The following is a 20,649-nucleotide window of genomic DNA, read 5'->3' on the forward strand; positions in this document are numbered from 1 at the left end:
CCCCCCTTCCTGTAGTCCATGACCAGCTCCTTTGCCTTGTCAACATTGAAAGAGGTTGTTCACCTGCACCACTGTTGCCAGGTTACCAGCCTCACTCCTGTAGGCCTCCATGGTTGTTGGTGATCAGGCCTGTTGTGTCAGATAGGATAGAAGCCCAGAATGCCTTGCGTTTCGAGAAAAACCGAGTGCGCCCCAGTCATAGTCTTTGTGATTGTAACGTAACTAGAGCCACAATAGACTCTTTTATAGTCTCCTTGCTGCCCTCTAGCAGTCAGAACACTATTATTGCAGCTTTAAATTATATTGTTAGTGTTATGACCTAATATATTGAAATACTATTATTATACTATTATGGCCTAATATATTGAAATGATATTCTAACCTGACATTATTACCTGTGTATTTCCTGCAGGGCCCAGTGCTGTGATTCCTGCGGGGACTCTGGCCCAGAGAGCCAGCGATGAGTCTTGGGCGCAGTGGTCCCTACGCAGAGGGGTGGAGTCACTGCCTGAGGCCATTTCTGATAGGCTCGCACAGAATGAGAGGGTGGAATTGCACAGACACGCCCCCGTAAAGCAGCTCCACCTCTCTGCATCCGGTTGGGAGGTCAGTGAGTGATTATCTAACTAACACATCCAGACTGTGCCCGAGGCACTGTGGTTAGTGTTGAGTTTTTCTGATGGAGAACTGTAGTGATGCGATCTGGTTATTAACTGTAGTGATGCGATCTGGTTATTAACTGTAGTGATGCGATCTGGTTATTAACTGTAGTGATGCAATCTGGTTATTAACTGTAGTGATGCAATCTGGTTATTAACTGTAGTGATGAAATCTGGTTATTAACTGTAGTGATGAGATCTGGTTATTAACTGTAGTGATGAGATCTGGTTATTAGCTGTAGTGATGAGATCTGGTTATTAACTGTAGTGATGAGATCTGGTTATTAAGTGTAGTGATGAGATCTGGTTATTAACTGTAGTGATGAGATCTGGTTATTAACTGTAGTGATGAGATCTGGTTATTAACTGTAGTGATGCGATCTGGTTATTAACTGTAGTGATGAGATCTGGTTATTAACCGTAGTGATGATATCTGGTTATTAACTGTAGTGATGAGATCTGGTTATTAACTGTAGTGATGAGATCTGGTTATTAACTGTAGTGATGAGATCTGGTTATTAACCGTAGTGATGAGATCTGGTTATTAACTGTAGTGATGAGATCTGGTTATTAACTGTAGTGATGAGATCTGGTTATTAACTGTAGTGATGAGATCTGGTTATTAACTGTAGTGATGATATCTGGTTATTAACTGTAGTGATGAGATCTGGTTATTAACTGTAGTGATGAGATCTGGTTATTAACTGTAGTGATGAGATCTGGTTATTAACTGTAGTGATGAGATCTGGTTATTAACTGTAGTGATGAGATCTGGTTATTAACCGTAGTGATTATATCTGGTTATTAACTGTAGTGATGATATCTGGTTATTAACTGTAGTGATGAGATCTGGTTATTAACTGTAGTGATGATATCTGGTTATTAACCGTAGTGATGAGATCTGGTTATTAACTGTAGTGATGAGATCTGGTTATTAAGTCAACTGTAGTGATGATATCTGGTTATTAACTGTAGTGATGAGATCTGGTTATTAACTGTAGTGATGATATCTGGTTATTAACCGTAGTGATGAGATCTGGTTAATAAGTCAACTGTAGTGATGAGATCTGGTTATTAAGTCAACTGTAGTGATGATATCTGGTTATAAAGTCAACTGTAGCGGTGAGATCTGGTTATTAAGTCAACTGTAGCGATGAGATCTGGTTATTAAGTCAACTGTAGTGATAATAAATGGTTATTAAGTTAACGGTAGTGAGTATGTTGAGGATAACGGCAAACTGTGTGCTGTGTGTGTAGATCCAGTTGGAAGATGGAACAATCTCAGCTGACCACATCATCTCTGCGCTACCAGCAAAAGGTAAATCCTGGAGCGGAATGGCTGGACCACTCTCAGCTTCCTCCCGTTCCTGAGTGTTTCTCACTGTCTTCTGTCTTTTCTAACGTTCTTTTAAACTAGTTTCATGTATCAAGTACCATCCAACACCAGAGAACACTAAGAATAGAGAACTAGTACCACATTTTAACATGCACTGCTAGCTGGTCTTGTTATGTCCCACCAGTTCATGGACTATTCTCCCCTGCTCTACCTCTCCCTGCCCCTGTATGCGTGTTTCTCATCTCCCTGTCCCTTAGGCGGCGGTTACACCTTTCGTTTCATTTTCGTTTCATTGTCATACGAGTTTCGCCGCAACGCGGCAGCCTCGAGTCACACTTTCGTTTTTGTCACCTGAGCACAGTGATGTAGTACACTGCCAAAGCAGTAGGTGGCGAACATGAAGGCAATTTCAACCAATCATAACTTGAATGTGCCAATACACTTCCTGGAAGCTCCAGCAAAGAAAATGTCAACAAGGCAGGCGCCTATGCCGCGCCACCATCTTGCCTATTTACTCAATGCAGCAATTCTTTTTCAGCAAAGCCTAATAAAAGTGCAATAAACAAAACGGATACATTCACTGTGTGTTCTGCCTGTCATTTGTTGATGAAACAAAACTAACATCAACACAAGTGACCACCAAGAGCGGATAGTTTAGTCTAAAAAAAGATCGGTAGCATTGTTAGCTGCATGCTAACGTCAATGTAATTTGCCATTATAACAGTATAGCATTGTGGCTAGAAGCTAACGTTAGCTCACGCTACTTAGCCAGCACCAAACTGATGATATCGGGAGCTATCAGTAGTTAGATAACATTAGAGACAACGCTGTGTGTATTAAACAAAGGTGAATAGATGACTGGGCAATTTTGTTTAATGCTTGTTAAGTTGAAAGAGGAGCTTTGAGCTAACAGGGTTTGATAGCTAACACTAGCTCAGGTTATCCAGTGGCAGTCCCAATCGGTAATGCTAGCAGAATGAATGGATGTAAACTTTATTTAACATATTGCATATGGGTACAATACAATACGGCTCAATACAAACAATTGTTAAGGGAATGCAGACTGTTGTAGCTTGGACTGGGGTCCTTATAACAATAACTTGACAACACATAGTAGCTGCAGCTATTTGTTTTGGGACAGCTCTGCTGTCACCGGAAGGGCACGCAGATGGTATCTACTGCGCATGGGCGTTTTCGCAACAACGGCTCCGTGCTGACTACACGGCTGTTGTCGGCGCGTTTTTTAGGGGTTCTCCAAAACGCAAACACAATTTAGCGTTTCAGCCATATCCGCCAAAAAACGCATTTCTGTGTAATAGGGACATCAAACGTATTCAAAAACGTATAAAAACGAGCCACAAAAACACTAGTCTAACCATGGCCTTAGTGTTCTCCCCATTCTCTCTCTCTCTCTCTCTCTCTCTCTCTCTTGCCCTTCTTAATGTTCCCCTGTTAGTCTAGTGTTTTTCTTGTATTAGAGTTACTGTCTAGTCTTAGTCTGTGTAGTTACTGTCTGTTATTAGCTTGTCTGTAGTCTGCTTGTTTTGTCCCAGTGCTGGTGTTTGTCTTGCCGTAGTTGTAGTTCTTTGTTGTTTCCTGTAGTTCTTTGTCAGTCTGTCTCCCCTCCCAGGTGTCTCCAGTTGTAATCATCCCAGGTGTTTCTCGTTTGTCATTTGTTTCTGTATTTGAGTTCCTTGTTTCCCAGTCTCTGTGTGGGTCCATTATCGTTGTTACCCTGTCTGTGTTCCATGTTCTCGTAAAGTAAGTGTTTCCTTGTTTAGTGTTTTTCGTGTTTAACTTGTAGTGTAGTTTTTCCCCTCTTACAGCATTCGCTGAGAGGTTTTGGTTTTTGTGTTTTTTCCTATACTCTTGTTTTTGTGTTTGAGCTAATTATAAATAAAGATCCATTAACTCGCTGCCCGCCTGGTCTAGCCTGCTCCTGGGTCCTATTGCGTCACCACACCAAAACCCCACAGGTCTACCGACTACTGCCACCAAGTCATACAGAACGCACGCAGCGGCCTGCCTGATCTCCAGCCTACCAAAGTCACCCCACTTCTCAGAGAGCTGCCCTGGCTTCTCATTGGCACACAAATCCGCTTCAGTGTTAGAATGGCTCCCGCCTACCTCCGGTCAATGGTCTCTAACTACACACCCTCAAGACCCCTCCACTATACATCTCAGACCCACTCCTATCTATCTGTCGTTGACTAAAAACACACTTCTTCAATCAATATCTGAAAAAATACCTTTGTACTGTCTTTCACTATTATGCCCTCTGCTACTAAGAAATCTACCTTGCCTATATTGTACCAGTAGAGGCGTAGAGAACATTGCACGAGCAGAGATGTAGTGTGTTCTATTGAGGTAGAGAACATTGTAGAGGTGTAGTGTGTTATATTGAGGCAGAGAACATGGTAGAGATGTAGTGTGTTATATTGAGGTAGAGAACATTGTAGAGGTGTAGTGTGTTATATTGAGGTAGAGAACATTGCACCAGTAGAGGTGTAGTGTGTTATATTGAGGTAGAGAACATTGCACCAGTAGAGGTGTAGTGTGTTCTATTGGGGTAGAGAACATTGCACCAGTAGAGACACTAGTTTTTAACCCCAGGTAACTGTCCCACTGACAGTGATTTACGATTGTTTTACCTGATGTCCTGCCTCTCATTATTATGTTAGTTTCTTAAGGCTTTGATCAGGATCAGACCTGATCAGACAGACTGGCTCTGAGAGAGACACTAACCAATTACCATGTCACTGGTGTACAGGAGAAATCTAACCTCTCTTTCTCTCTGTATATCTCTCTTTATCTCTCTCTGTATCTATATCTGTCTCTCTAGCTCTAGCCTCAGCCCTCCCCTCCTCTCTCCTTCCTCTCTCTCTACAGCTGCAGCAGATTGCCACAGTAACAGTTGCCGTGGTCAACCTGGAGTACGAAGGTTCCATATTGCCAGTCACAGTGAGAATGCACACACACACACACACACTGATCTAGCTCATGTTAGTATCACCTACTGTAGCTACTGAAGGACTGATCTAGCTAACGTTAGTAGTCCATGGTTAAACAAAACAAGCACATGGCACATTTACACAAGACACTGACCCTGCTGTATGATAGGCCTAACGGCACATGTTACACCCCTAGTGTACAATGAATAGTAGTATAGTCTTCTGTATATGTAATTGTGTGTGTGTGTGTGTGTGTGTGTGTAGGGTTTTGGTCACCTGGTACCTTCAGAAGAGGAGTCTGGTGTGCTGGGCGTGGTGTATGACTCCGTCCCGTTCCCTCAGCATGACCGGCCGTCCGGACAGACTACCAGACTGACGGTACATATACAGCCTCATATAGTCATATTCTGAGTGTAGAATAACACACAGCCTCATATAGTCATATTGTGAGTATAGAATAGCACTCTCATAGGCTTATTCTGAGTGTAGAATAACACACAGCCTCATATATTCATATTCTGAGTGTAGAATAACACTTCCATAGTCTTATTCTGAGTGTAGAATAACACACAGCCTCATATAGTCATATTATGAGTGTAGAATAACACACAGCCTCATGTATTCATATTCTGAGTGTAGAATAACACTTCCATAGTCTTATTCTGAGTGTAGAATAACACTTCCATAGTCTTATTCTGAGTGTTGAATAACACTCTCATAGTCTTATTCTGAGTGTAGAATAACACACAGCCTCATATAGTCTTATTCTGACTGTAGAATTACATTCAGCCTCATAGTCTTATTCTTACTGTGGAGAGCAGACAGCATCTATCTATCAGCTGGTGAAGGTGACTAGTAGAGCAGACAGTGTAGAATAACACACAGCCTCACATATAGTCTTATTCTGAGTGTAGAATAACACACAGCCTCATATAGTCATATTCTGACTGTAGAATAACACCATCATAATAATATTATGATTGTAGAGTAATATACAGCCTCATATAGTCTTATGATTGTAGAATAACATATAGCCTCATATCGTTTTATTCTGACTGTAGAATAACATACAGCCCTTTATGGTATTATTCTGATTGTAGAATAATGTATAGTCTTATCCTGACTGTAGAATAACACACAGCCTCATATAGTCTTATTCTGACTATAGAATAACACACATCCTCATATTGTAGTATTCTTACTGTAGAATTACATTCAGCCTCATATACCGGTAGTCTTATTCTGACTGTAGAATAACATACAGCCTCATATAGTCTTATTCTTACTGTAGAGAGCAGACAGCATCTATCTTATCAGCTGGTGAAGGTGACTAGTAGAGCATCTATCAGCTGAGAGACTCGTACTGTGCATGTTCTGTGTCCAGAGGACCACAGTGTTTACTGAACTGACCTCTCAGGGCTTCCGTATATCAGCGTATGCGCTGGGTGAGCAACTTATGTTGAAATGAATGGGCGGACATCTTGCCATTCTTCCTCCAGTTATTAATTATACCTCCATGGCTTCAATGGATGGCTATACTTCTAACATCCTGTTGTCACCGTCTCCTAGGTGATGATGGGCGGGGCCTGGTTCCAGGAAGTGTTTGGTCATCCAGAAGAAGTGACAGAGGAGCGTCTCCTAGCAACAGCCACTGAGGCAGTTCAACGTCACCTGGGCCTTACCATAGCAGCCAGCTGGAGTGCGGTGGCTATACACAGGGTAGGATGGTCGTTTTAGTTATACAGTACATGCTGCCACTAGAGGGCCTGAGTGATCTATGCCAGGGGTTCTCAAACTTGTTTATACCATAACCCCATTTTATTTAGGAATTCTTTTGGCGACCCCACACTTAACACTTTCTGCGCCAAACCCGAGAAAAGTCGGGTTTCGCCGACATGCGTTGAGCGCCATACCCAAGAATTCTCGGGTTTTGATCCTTTGATCTTTTTCCTTTGATCCCCATTCTATACACTCAGCCGGAGCTCCCTAGGTCTCCCTGGCTCATCTGCCTACGTTGGAATTGCAATGACGATCGAATCTCACCAGGTGGTAGTATCGCCTACCTTTTGAACTCTGATAGTCTATTTCAGACCGTGTCTGTCCTGATCCCTCTCTGTCCTGACTCGCTCTGAGGGGGAGGAGTTCTTGCAGAGCAATCGCTCTGAGATTTTCTCACCTCAACCTATAGTTTCCCGTATATACATATAAACGAGTAATCGCGATCGCTGATGGGATCACTGGGATTATTCTTTTTGGAGTACCTTCTGGCTAAGGTAAGGTACATGTTTCTGTACCGATCAGTGTCGTATTTTACCGGACCTAAACTGTGCTTTTTGTAACGATCACATGGCTGTATTCCTATACACGAATCCGACGAAGTACCGGAAGTAAACAAGTCGCCATTATAGTGGTTGCCCAGTATGCCGTATCTACTAGCCAGCAGTAGTACCTACTAAAATACGCGGTGCGTATTTGATCATTTTAATAATATTCAACGTTACTGTTGACAAGCAATGATGTCTAGGAAGTCGGGAAGAAGCTGTGTAGTCCTCGGCTGCTCAAACAGTACTGGCAAAACAAAGTTTTGAAAAAGACTGAATGCGAAATTCACAAGTCTTTACTGCATGAAGACTGCCCCTGTCTGAGACCATACAGTTTACATAGATTCCCTGGCCATGCAGAGGACCAAGATATTCGCCAGAAGTGGATTAAGAATACGAACAGAAAGGACTTTGTTCCCACTAAAAACAGCACGGTAGGTTTTGTCAGTCGACAATCTCACAATGACTAACGTTACGTTAGCATACAGCTGCCTAGCCAGCTGCCTAGCCAGCTGCCTAGCCTCTTAACATGGTGAAACACGACTTTAAGCTAACTAATAAATTACCTGATCAGTTAAAGTTAGATTGATTTAGAAAATCGACAATTTGAATAACGTTAAGATCGCGATCCATACAGTACCTTCATCAGTAACTGGTCTGTGATTTACATGCAACCCTTTGTTTACTAGCTAGCTAGTCACATTAGCATATTAGCTAGCTGCACAAACGTTACTTCATCACGTGAAATGCAGCTGATTAAGTGGTAATTATTCTTTCTCTTTCTGGCTATTGACAACCGATGTCCAATTGATATGTACAATTTGGATAACGTTAAGATCGCGATCCACGCGGTACCTTCATCAGTAACAGGGCCACGTCAATCCAAATACCCATGCTGTGGTCAATGCTATCACGGCTTATCAGGCAGCAGCAGACACCGCAAAGCAACCGCAGTAGTGGGGGCGTCGCTACACACACATTGGTCGGCGGATTCGTGTATTCCGTGCATTTCGTGAAGCTCCCCGTGTTCTGTGTATCCTGTCGTGTAGCTTTTGCACCGTGCGCCTTTTCCAGCCCAGCTGAGTTTATAGTGTTTTCCATCTCTAGTAGGGGTGTAACGGTACACAAAAACCACGGTACGGTATGTACCTCGGTTTTGAAGTCAAGGTTCGGTACGGTTTTCGGTACAGTGGGGGAAAGTTTGGCTTTTCATGTTCCACTCAGGGGTGATGTAGTGTGCAGTAACGAATTGTACTTGTAGGGCTGTCAACGAATATTCTATATTTAAATTAATAATCGACTTGTAAAAAAAATAATTATAATTATATTAGATTGTGAAGAAAACAGCCCCCGGTGGACGGTCGTTAGTGGTTAACATACCGTTGTATTCGTACACTACACAGCCGTTCGGTACGGTACAGTACACACTGAAACTTGTTCGGTACGGATACGTGTACCTTTACACCCCTAGTCTCTAGTGTTTCTCAGTTTGTTGTTACGTATTCAAGTAAAGCCAACACCCCCCCCCCCCCAACACCGTAACAGCATATTTATTAGAAAATGTAATTACAGCACTATGTTATCAATACACATTTATAAAACGAGGCATATTTAACCAAAATATGTTGCCAGAATAAAAAATTTAAATAAAAAAATCTTTGGGGGGGGGGGGGGGGGGTTAATGTGCCACCTACCCACGACCCCACTAGCTGGGAGAACCCCTGATCTATGCAGACGCAACAGGAAGTCTCTTTCTGCTTTTAGTTCATGTTCGTTATTATACCACAGTTAGTTCAGATCTCTTCCAACCAGTGCTAAAATCTCCTAACAACAACTGGTAACCTAGCAATAAATCTAATCTAAACCGTATATTATTTTTTAATTTACACACCTCTTCAACCTATATCTGAAATAATATAATAATAAGAAAAAAAACATTTTAACTAACCCTTACTATTATGTACCCTAATACTATGCTACTATTCTTATACTACTACCTATCTTGTTAATATGTCTATACTACTATGCACTCGGAGTGTAACACTCAAGCTCAATATTATTTGACGAACAATGGGTCTCATTCTCCAAAAATGTTCAACAAGTTCTTTTGGAAGACTTATCTTGGAACCACTGAGACAGAATCAATGACAAGTTCACTCTGAGTCTCGAACGTGCTGGTAATATGTCTTAAGTGGCTGAAACGGTCGCACCTGTGACAAGATCTGGTACCTGCTTGGCGAATGTGATTCTGTCTTAAAACTCAAAAGCGCGTTCCCGTTCAGGTCATTTGCATACAAAACAACGCCTCCAGAGCTCCTTATAAGGCAACTAGTGACGCAGCTGTGTGAAAATGGAATGGCGGAAGTGCTTTGCGAGTCTAGCGACCCATCAAAACTAGATTAGATTAATGTATTGGCATCATATAAGCTCGTGGTACACCTGCCGCAGCGCGCGCACACACACACACACACACGCGCAGTACTGTATATGAATGAATTAATGAAATATAATATATATATAGCCTACGGCATAATGAATGAACGCAGTATGGCTTGTTATTCCATTAATGACTTGTTTCATTAGGATTTGGTAGATGCTGTATGTGTGCTCTGCCCTACGTACAGTATAGGTACAGTCTGTATACATGCGGACTGTGCTTGTACTGTGCGTGGGGCAGAGCATGTGTATAGTGCTGGATCTATTTCAACTGATTAGCTTTAGTTCTTATTTATTTATTTATCCACTGTCATTTCAGTGTTGGTGTATAGGCTATATGGTGTATTTCAATATAAGTTTAATTGATTAATGATATATTCAAAGGAATGCAGGTTTATAGCTATATCAACTCTCTCCAATGTACAGTAAATGACCAAGTATGGTTGTCAATATTCCAATGTACAGTTTTGCTTGTACAGTGTCCCCCACCCACCCCTCCTACCCAACCTCCTCCAACAGTTTCTACGTCAAATGTACTCTCTTTTCTGGACTCTTTTTGTATCACAAACAGTACTGTATTTGCAAATCTGGTATGTCATAAATGTATAGATGTAGCAGTACTGTCTCTGTATGTCGTGTGTGTCATATATGTTATGATGAATTGAAAATGGGGGACCCTGATGTAAACAAGATGAAAGTCTTTCTCTGGTCTGCATCCCCTTAACAATTGTATGTAATTGAGCTGTACTGTATTGTACCCATTCTGCAATCTGTTAATAAAGTTTTCAATCAAACAAAGGTCAAATCAATGGGATACATTGCATGTTGACCTGCATTCGTTCAAATGTATATAATTAATCATTAAAACAGATGTGTAAGAAATACAAATTCCACAGAAGGCATTAAATAATTATTTTCTTTTTTTTGTTTTGATCCACTTTTTCTCCCATTTTTCTATATTTTCTCCCATCCCAATTTCGTATCATCCAATTCAACCCTCCCCTGTCACGAACGCTGTTTCTTGCCTCCCACAAGCCGGCTGCAATGTGGACTAAGTCATACATAGCACAAGTCCCCTCCGGTACTTGAGGTAACAGCAGTCGCATCTTTTCACCTGCGCAGCTCGACCTCTCAGTGTCGAGGAGTAACGCGTGGGAGGCTCACGCTGCCCCCGACACTTCCTGATTCTACTGCGCAGGCGCACCAACCGACTTGTAGGAGTCGCTTGTTCACAACGTTCGATCCCCACCCTTCAGTTTTCCCTCCCCGTAATACGGCCAATGTGTATTACTGCGGACGACCAGCCAAACTGAAAAACAATGTGGAGAGCTGGATTCGAACACGCGAATCCTAGCGTCTCCACACTGGTGGCGAGTGCCTTAGACCACTACACCACCTAGCCGCCTTCATTAAATAATTATTTTCAATCATTTCACAATAATTGCATAATTGTGTTTGAATATCTGAGTAATTAAAGTAATTATACATTTGTCCAAAATAGCTGGTTCAGATATGGTTAAGCAGCTGCCCTGTGATCAGATGAATCCATATTATTTATTTGTCTGACATCAAATGCGTAATTTCTTATCGTACAAATATTGTCATATTTATTTTAATTATGATTAAGTAATTAATTCCAAGGAGGCCTGTAGCGTTAACATGAAGGAATCACTATGAGAACAGAGTCTGTCAAGTTAATAAAATGTTCAATCATAATCATAAGAGTGCTCCTCAGCACTCTTAAATCTGCTCTCAGCCACGCTCAAATCTGATCTCAGGAAAATGTGGGGACTCGCGCTACCAGCCCTAATATGTCTTAAATGGGCAGAAATCTGCCTAAGAGGACATTTTTGGTCGTAAATTCGTTCGGGAATGAGACCCAATGCCACTGACCCTTAGCTGCCAGAGATGTACCCCTCCTGGTGAGTGGTGACATGCTGTTCACAATCTGTAAGTTGCTTTGGATAAAAGTGTCAGCTAAATGACTGAATTGTGAATTGTAAATAGACAGACAGGGTTATTTTATACTAAACCATGTGACGTTTTACAGAGGAATCATCGATGAGACACAAGCATAACGGTATGTCTCTAAATCTTTGCAAATTCCTTAAAGCCTCTTTAAATCTGATAATGAAATCTAAGTACTGTAGTTTAGTCTAATACCCAGTGTTGTGTTGCTGATTTCAAAGCTGGTTGCACAGTGTTTTAATGACGCCACGTGCACGCGCGCTCCCGCGCATGCGCATAAATGTTCCCTCGCATAAGCACAGACTAAAGACGGTGCCTAATTGCGTCTATGTAACACATTTCATTCACAAGTTTTGTGTGAATGTATCTGAGAACGTATGTGAACACACCTGACGACCGGCGCTATTGTTATGCAAAGTAGCCAGGTGGGTACTTAGCGAGTTGGCGCATCAGTCGAGTGCAGCGCATTCCTGTATGCACGCGCGTGCTTCTGCTCACAGAGCCGGTTGCACAGCGTGCAACCCCGTCCCATGAGCAACGCACCCCTGACTATACCTTCAGTTCAGTAACATGTTCAGTCAATATAAGTTAGTCTAACTACCTTCAGTAACATGTTCAGTCAGTCTGACTACCTTCATTAACATGGTTCATCTCTCATATTCTTTCTCTTCTCCTTTCCTCTTCTCTCCTTCTTCTTGCTTCTCTTCTCCTGTCTTCTCTCTTCTCTCCTCCTCTCCTCTCATCTGCTCTTCTCATGTTCGCTTCTCCTCTCCTCCCTTCTCTCCTCTTTTCTCCTCTCCTTGGTTCTCTGCTCTCCTCCCTTCTACTCTCTCCTCTCCTCTTCTCCTGTCCTCTTTTCTCAGGACTGTATTCCTCAGTATTATCTTGGTCATTGGAGAAGAGTAGGTGAGTTGTTTTTAGTTTCCTGTTCTTCCAGACTAGCAACTGCTTCTAGAAAAGTGTTAATGGTGTCATAATGGTGTTGCTTTTTGTGTGTGTATGTGTTCAGAGTCCATACGTTGCTTCATCAGAGATAAGCTCCTCCCCCTGACGCTGACTGGCTCCTCCTTTGACGGCGTCTCCGTCAATGATGTCATCTTCAGTGGACGCACCGCAGCAGAGGGGCTGCTGGGAACTGAAGTCTGACCAATCGGGAATCAGGGATTTTGACTGGACGAGGTCTAGGCCAATGAGCGTGCTGAGATTTGCAGGAAGAATCACTTCCGGGGAGGAACAATACATGTGCTGCAGCAGGACTGTCTGTCCATGTTGGTTGAGTTTCCGGGTCAGAGAGGAGGAGCCAGGTGGGAGGGGCTAAAGGCACTGATTTTTATTTTTTTTTATGTTTAAGAATAAACGCCACTTCCTGGTGTGTGTGTGTGTGTTGCAGGTATGGTGCACAGATAGGGTCCAGGGGGTCTAGAGGCTGTGAAACACAAAGTGCCGTCATAGACAGAGTTTATGGATGTATTTTTATAGATTTTAGTTTATCATCATCTCTTCCTAAAGTAGGACAGGATCATTATCAACAAACAGGTGCCAGAACGTCACGCCACCCAGTTTAAAGACTTTAGGTGTGGGAGTGGCCTGTTGTTGACCCCTGACCTTTTACATCTCTAATTATACAACATATAGAAGTAGTTCCCAACGCATTGTGATTGTACAAGAGACATTCCATTAGTGCTCATAACGACATTGTTTATAAAACAGAACTGGTACCTTACATTGTTTTTAACAGAACAATTCCACAGGCGTCACAGCTCCATCACTCCTCCAAATAATGTTCTACTTGTGTCACATGTAAACGAGCTCCAGCACCAAGGTCCACAAGATTGAGCGCCGCTTGTAGCTTCCCAGGCAGAGAACTCGGGAACGTTGGCTTGTCGTCCTCTTGTCATTGAAAATGAACGACACACTTGCGATGTCGTTTACCATCTGTATTGCCCATTACATTGCTTAGCAGGGAAGTATTCGTTGTTGGTCAAAGTTACTTTAACCTTTATTTGAAAGAATTATGTAAAAATAATAACATAGCTGAGGTCTTACTACATGGTGGATTATTAGCCCTGGTGTGTTGATATGTAGAACTCTGCCTATGACTGTAGCACAGCCTCTGTTATGCTACTGTTTATGTTCTTTAAACATGATCAAACTTTGGAATATTTAAATCGTATGTACATATTGTCCAATTATCTAGCAGTCACTGTCAATGTGTCAACTAAATGTCCCCATTGGAAGGGTGTAGGCGAACGACTGAGAATAGGAACCAAAGGAAACGATTCCGACTTTGCAACAATGGTGTTTATTCGGACTCCATGTCCAAACATTCAGTACTTTTAGACAACTGTATTGCCGTTAACACCAGGTGGTCAATTAACCAGCAGGTAGCAGATAGCTAGCAGTCAGTAGTTAGTAGCTAACTCAGTTAGTCATTAGTTGTCGATACAGCTTATAGTCAGCAGCATACATTCAGAAGTCAGTGCTCGTCAGTCGTTATAAGATTATTTACCTATACAAAAGAAAGGGAAATAATACATACATTAGCAACTCGTTATACATGTAAAAGATAATTGCGGATATAAACGGCGCATACAATGCAACGTACCGTTGGCCAGTCAGTTCGCCCACAGGGCTTTTCACCTTACAGGCATATGGCCAAGAATAGTGTCATTTAAATAGCGAGTCATGCCGGCGCATTGGCAGCTTACCTACGCAGAGTGCATGAATACTTTCGGCAGCCAACATGCCCTTCCGCGTTGCTCTGATTGGCCAAGCGCGTGCATGCGCATGAGCCGCGACAATCTCCTCAGCCGCGTAACGCAATTTATACAAATGGAAGTATTGATTATGCCGTAACAAATCATTAAAAAAATATACCGTTAACTGGAATATGTTGTTTCTTTACACATATGTTGGATTATGTAATTGGTTTGTCATGACAAACCAATAAAAAATCGCGAATTAACCGGTGGCTACAACAACACACAGTAACTACATGCATCATTGTTTACAATGAACGGTGGGGCTGTTGTTGTAGCCACCGGTTAACCAATTACATAATCCAACATATGTGTAAAGAAACAACATATTCCAGTTAATGGTATATTTTTTTAATGATTCGTTACGGCGTAATCAATACTTCCATTTGTATAAATTGCGTTAAGCGGCTGAGGAGCTTGTCGCGGCTCATGCGCTCGCTCGGCCAATCAGAGCAACGCGGAAGGGCATGTTGGCTGCCGAAAGTATTCACGCGTCCAGCGTCACAACGCACATTCCAAGGTGTGTCCACTAGGCGGCACCAGACAACTAACGCTTGCAATAAATGTCACTTATGAGAGTAATAATAATAATAATGAATTCAAATTAAATAAAAATAAATCATTTTGGTGTATGTTTGTGTGCTTTCATTTCTCCTGTGTGGAGATGAGAGAGTGACTGTTGTTTCTGTGTGGAGATGAGAGTGACTTGTTTCTGTGCAGATGAGAGAGTGACTTGTTTCTGTGTGGGGATGAGAGAGTGACTGTTGTTTCTGTGTGGAGATGAGAGTGACTTGTTTCTGTGGAGATGAGAGAGTGACTTGTTTCTGTGTGGGGATGAGAGAGTGACTTGTTTCTGTGTGGAGATGAGAGAGTGACTTGTTTCTGTGTGGGGATGAGAGAGTGACTTGTTTCTGTGTGGAGATGAGAGAGTGACTTGTTTCTGTGTGGAGATGAGAGAGTGACTTGTTTCTGTGTGGAGATGAGAGAGTGACTTGTTTCTGTGTGGAGATGAGAGAGTGACTTGTTTCTGTGTGGAGATGAGAGAGTGACTTGTTTCTGTGTGGGGATGAGAGAGTGACTTGTTTCTGTGTGGAGATGAGAGAGTGACTTGTTTCTGTGTGGAGATGAGAGAGTGACTTGTTTCTGTGGGGATGAGAGAGTGACTTGTTTCTGTGTGGAGATGAGTGACTGTTGTTTCTGTGTGGAGATGAGACGTAGGGCTGCAACTAATGACTAATTTGGTAGTCGACTAATCTGTCGATTATTTTTTCGATTAGTCGACTAATCGAAAACCAATTATTTTTTTTATTTTTTTTTAAACTACCTATCTTTGTGAAAGTGGCTTCTCAGCTCTGGTCCAGCTGAAGACAGAGCAGATTGGACATTGAGCATGACCTCAGAGTTGCTTGTCTACCATCACCCCAGACTTTGAGACTCTTGTCAGAACCAAACAACAACATCATAACATGATGATCCCATAGCAAATTAAAATAATGACTCATGAAACATTTGAATTTGGATCTTTAAGCCACTTTAAATGAAAATGTATTTGAAGAACAATACAGCAATCACTCATAAGATAAATAAATTAAATAATACAAATTAAAGTGGAAGTGTACTTTAAATAACTAAAAAAATAATAATAAAAAAGAAATAACTAGCAGCATCTGCCCCCAGCACCGCGGCTGATGGGGCTGTAACTTGGTCCAGGACCAGGAGGGTGACGTGGAACAGCTGTAAGGGGAGAGGGGGATGAGTCAGATCAGACAGACTTCTAGGTCTTTTGTTTGCTGTGTGTGAGAGGAGTCCGTGTGTGTGTGTATGTGTGTGTGTCTTACTCTGATCGCTGTGTGAGTGAGAGGAGTGTGTGTACTGTGTAATTTGTGTGTGTGTCTTACTCTGATCGCTGTGTGAGTGAGAGGTGTGTACTGTGTAATTTGTGTATGTGTGTGTGTCTTACTCTGATCGCTGTGTGTGAGTGAGAGGAGTGTGAATGTGTGTGTGTCTTACTCTGATCGCTGTGTGTGAGAGAGAGGAGTGTGAATGTGTGTGTGTCTTACTCTGATCGCTGTGTGTGAGTGAGAGGAGTGTGTATGTGTGTGTGTCTTACTCTGATCGCTGTGTGTGAGTGAGAGGAGTGTCTATGTGTGTGTCTTACTCTGATCGCTGTGTGTGAGTGAGAGGAGTGCGTGTGTAATGTATTGTGTGTCTAGTCTGATCATCATCTCCTGCAGGGGAACAATGTTTTCAATGTCCAAAATTTGCTATGGGATCATCATGTTATGATGTTGTCTGGAACCCTGAGAAGCCACTCTCACAAAGATAGGTAGTGCACAAAAAAAAAATTAAATAATTTTTTTTTAATGACTAATCGACGCAATAATTTCTCGTCAACGATTTTTTTATTATCGACGTCGTCGACTAATCGTTGCAGCCCTAGATGAGAGTGACTGTTGTTTCTGTAGAGATGAGAGAGTGACTTGTTTCTGTGTGGGTATGAGAGAGTGACTTGTTTCTGTGTGGAGATGAGAGAGTGACTTGTTTCTGTGGAGATGAGAGAGTGACTTGTTTCTGTGTAGTGATGAGAGTGACTGTTGTTTCTGTGGAGATGAGAGAGTGACTTGTTTCTGTGTGGGGATGAGAGAGTGACTTGTTTCTGTGTGGAGATGAGAGAGTGACTTGTTTCTGTGGAGATGAGAGAGTGACTGTTGTTTCTGTGTGGAGATTAGAGTGACTGATTGATTGATTGAAAACTTTATTAACAGATTGTAGAATGGGTACAATACAGTACGGCTCAATACACACAATTGTTAAGGGGATGCAGACCAGAGAAAGATTTTCGTGTTGTTTACTTCAGGGTCCCCCATTTTCAGTTCATAATGACATTTATGACATACACAACATACATATATACAGATATATCATGACATTTATGACATACAGATATACAGTACTGTTACATTTGTGACATAAACGATATGCAAATATACAGTACTGTTAAACAGAGATCCTAACAGAAAATATATACAGGAGGGGGGGTTTGGACATTAACGGGGGCCAGTTTCGAATTGCAGCCTCCTGTATAGGTGCTCTTTGAGAGCGGTTTTGAAGGTGGGTGGGATTAAAAAAAATTACAGCTGTGGGTAGGACGTTGCGAAATTGCGAAACGTGTTTAGTCCCTTTGAGCCGAATCTGGGTTGAACATGATTAGTGGAACTCCCTCTGGTGTTGTGGTCGTGGTATTCACTGACCTTTGCGAAGTATTTCGACATGTACATGGGTACCTTAGTAGTGTAGTGTATCTTGTAGACCAGGCCCATTGCAAGTTGCTGTACTCTGTCATCTACTCTAAGCCATCCTAGGTTGTCAAAATGGGCAGGGGTGAGGTGGGTTCTAGGAGTAAGGTCAGTAGTCTGACCAGTTTGTTTTGTGATGTTTGTAATCTTGTTTTTAGTGCCTTTGAGGTGCTTCGGTACCATGAGGTGCAAGCATAGTCGCAGTACCCTTGAATGAGTGCTCCTGTTAGAGTCTTCAGGGTATTCTTGTTTACCAGAGAGGAGATCCGGTACAAGAATCTTGTTCGTTGGTTGACTTTTTTGATTACATTGGATGCCATTTTGTCACAGGAAAGATTTGCCTCTAGGATGGAACCCAGGTATGTAATTTCATAATTTCAATATTGTCACCCACTGTAACAGAGAAGCCGTTGGTTTTGCTGAGTTTGTTATTTGATCCGAAGAGAATGGACTCTGTTTTACGCAGGTGTAATGATAGTTTGTTATCAGCGATCCAGGTGCAGATTCTGCCGAGTTCAGAGCTGAGGGCTTTTTCAACCTGTAACTTGTTCTTGTCAGAGACCAGCAGGGCTGAGTCGTCCGCGAACAGGAACAAGTTGCAGTCACAAGCTGACGACATGTCATTTGCATAAATTAGGCTGGAGTTACACCTAGGGTGTTTTCGTTTCGTTTTTCAGATGAGTTTCGCTTTCCAGGTGGCAACGTAGTGGCAGCAGAGTTAGACATTCGTTTTGCAATCTGAGCACCTTCGTTTTGCCTCCTGAGCACAGTGATGTAGTACAATGCCAAAGCAGTAGATGGCAGTAGGTGGCGAACATGAAGGCAATTTTCAACCAATCAGAACTTGAATGTGCCAATACACTTCCTGCAAAGAAATGTCAACAAGCCACCATCTTTAAATGCCTATGCAGCACTTATTTTTCAGCAAAGTGTAATAAAAGTGCAATAAACAAAACGGATACATTCACTGTGTGTTCTGCCTCTCATTTGTTGATGAAACAAAACTAACATCAACACAAGTGACCACCAAGAGCGGATAGTTTAGTCTCAAAAAAGATCGGCGATGTTGTTAGCTACATTGTTAGCTACATGCTAACGTGAATGGAATATGCCAGTATAACAGTATAGCATTGTGGCTAGCAGCTAACATTAGCTCACGTTAACCAGCCAGCACCAAACTGATGATATCGGGAGCTATCAGTAGCTAGATAACATTAGAGACAACGCCTTGTGTATTAAACAAAAGTGAATAGATGACTGGGCCATTTTGTTTAATGCTTGTTAAGATTGAAAGAGGAGCTTGAGCTTCAGTCCTGCTTCCTTGTGGAACACCACAGCTCACTGGGAGGGGGGGGGGGGGGGTAGAGTACCGTTTACCTCTACCATCTGTTCTCTCCCCTCCAGGCATATTTGCATCCAGCTCACTGATAAACTATCAAAACCAATTGCTTTTAGCTTGTCAATCAGAATGGAGTGATTGACAGTGTCGAAGGCCTTTTGTAGGTCCAAAATGCCTTTGCCCACGTCCACCTCTTGTTTGATGTGGTCGTTCAAATAGAGAAGGCATTTGTCAGTGGAGTGGGATGTTCTGAAGCCAGATTGGAATTAGTAGATTCGCTTTTTTTCCGCAAGGTACTTTTTGACCTGTTCGTAGAAAAAACATTTCATGACTTTAGAGATGGAGGTAAGAATAAAAACAGGGCGGTAGTTGCCTGGTTCTAATTTCCTGCCTTTTTTGTGCAGGGGGGTCACTCGCAATACATTTTTTTTATCCACTTTTCTCCCCATTTTCTATTTTTCTCCCATCCCAATTTCGTGTTTCCAATTCTTCCCTCCCCTGTCTTGAACGTTGCTAGACTATGCCTCCCACTGGTCGGCTGTAGTGAGGATAGAAGCCTTGCATCACGTATCCCCTCCGGTACTCGAGGAAGCAGCCATTGCATCTTTTCACCTGCACAGCGCGATCTCTCAGCGGCGGGGGTCTGTGTGGGAAGGACGCGTGCATACCAAACCAAGCCGCATTTCTCGGAGACGCTCTCTGATTGGCACTGACTGACACTCTCTGATTGGCCACTGACGCGTTTGCCCAATCCGTGGCAAGCTGTGTCTTTGCCCATTTCCACGTCAAACAGCCTGCAAACTACCTGGCGTTCTATCGCCATGCTCTAAGACAAACTCTAACCTTAACCAACTTCGAAAGAGTGCCTAAGCTTAACCGTTGAAAGAACTTGCCATCACGCTCTAAGACAAACTCTAACCTTAACCAACTTCGAAGAGTGCCTAAGCAGTGTAGAAACAGGTGTCGGCCAATCAGAGAGCGTCTCCGAGAAATGCGGCTTGGTTTGGTATTCACGCGGGAGGGACACGCCGCCCCCGTCGCTTCCTGATTCTGCTGCGCAGGCGCACCAACCGACCTGTAGGAGTCGCTGTCCACAACGTCCGATCCCCACCCATCAGCTTTCCCACCCCTAACACCGCCAATTGTGTTAGTATGAACGACCAGCCAAGCTGATAGCAATGCGGAGAGCTGGGCTCGAACCCAGCGTCTCCTGCATTGGTGGCAGAGCGCCTTGCCCACTACACCACCTAGCCGCCCTATGTATGGCATATGTTATGATGAATTGAAAATGGGGGACCCTGATGTAAACAAGACAAACGTCTTTCTCTGGTCTGCATCCCCTTAACAATTGTGTGTATTGAGCCGTACTGTATTGTACCCATTCTGCAATCTGTTAAATAAAGTTTTCATTCATTCAGGTATTTGGGCACATCCAGCTTGTCTGTGATGAGAGTGTTTTCTGTCTTTATGTTTATGTTTGTAAATCTGGTTTTTAGTTTTTTGCTGCAGCCTAGTTGGTTGTTGAGTAATTTCCAAAGTTCACAGGGTTTGTTTTTGTTTTCCTCGGTTTTGTCATTGATGACT

The 20,649-nt window shown here is 42.6% G+C and overlaps 1 protein-coding gene across 4 annotated transcripts in view; it reads left to right on the plus strand.

The window, feature by feature from the left end:
* ppox (protoporphyrinogen oxidase) overlaps nucleotides 1-14,471 on the plus strand; it is a 39,867-nt gene extending 25,396 nt beyond the window's left edge. For 3 of the 4 annotated variants that reach the window (XM_084336371.1, XM_084336372.1, XM_084336373.1), the window contains 7 exons: nucleotides 413-606; nucleotides 1,917-1,977; nucleotides 4,838-4,956; nucleotides 5,211-5,324; nucleotides 6,516-6,665; nucleotides 12,535-12,577; nucleotides 12,681-14,471. In XM_084336371.1, the coding sequence (XP_084192497.1) occupies nucleotides 413-606; nucleotides 1,917-1,977; nucleotides 4,838-4,956; nucleotides 5,211-5,324; nucleotides 6,516-6,665; nucleotides 12,535-12,577; nucleotides 12,681-12,817 (818 nt within the window). In that variant the 3' untranslated portion in view covers nucleotides 12,818-14,471. Of the gene's footprint in view, nucleotides 1-412; nucleotides 607-1,916; nucleotides 1,978-4,837; nucleotides 4,957-5,210; nucleotides 5,325-6,515; nucleotides 6,666-11,753; nucleotides 11,784-12,534; nucleotides 12,578-12,680 lie in introns of all 4 variants that reach the window. The other variant, XR_014620792.1, reaches the window with a different exon arrangement.
* The last annotated feature ends 6,178 nt before the right edge of the window (nucleotides 14,472-20,649 follow it).

The sequence above is a fragment of the Notolepis coatsorum genome, assembly GCF_963971535.1.
Source record: "Notolepis coatsorum genome assembly, chromosome: 19".
NCBI lineage: Eukaryota > Metazoa > Chordata > Actinopteri > Aulopiformes > Paralepididae > Notolepis > Notolepis coatsorum.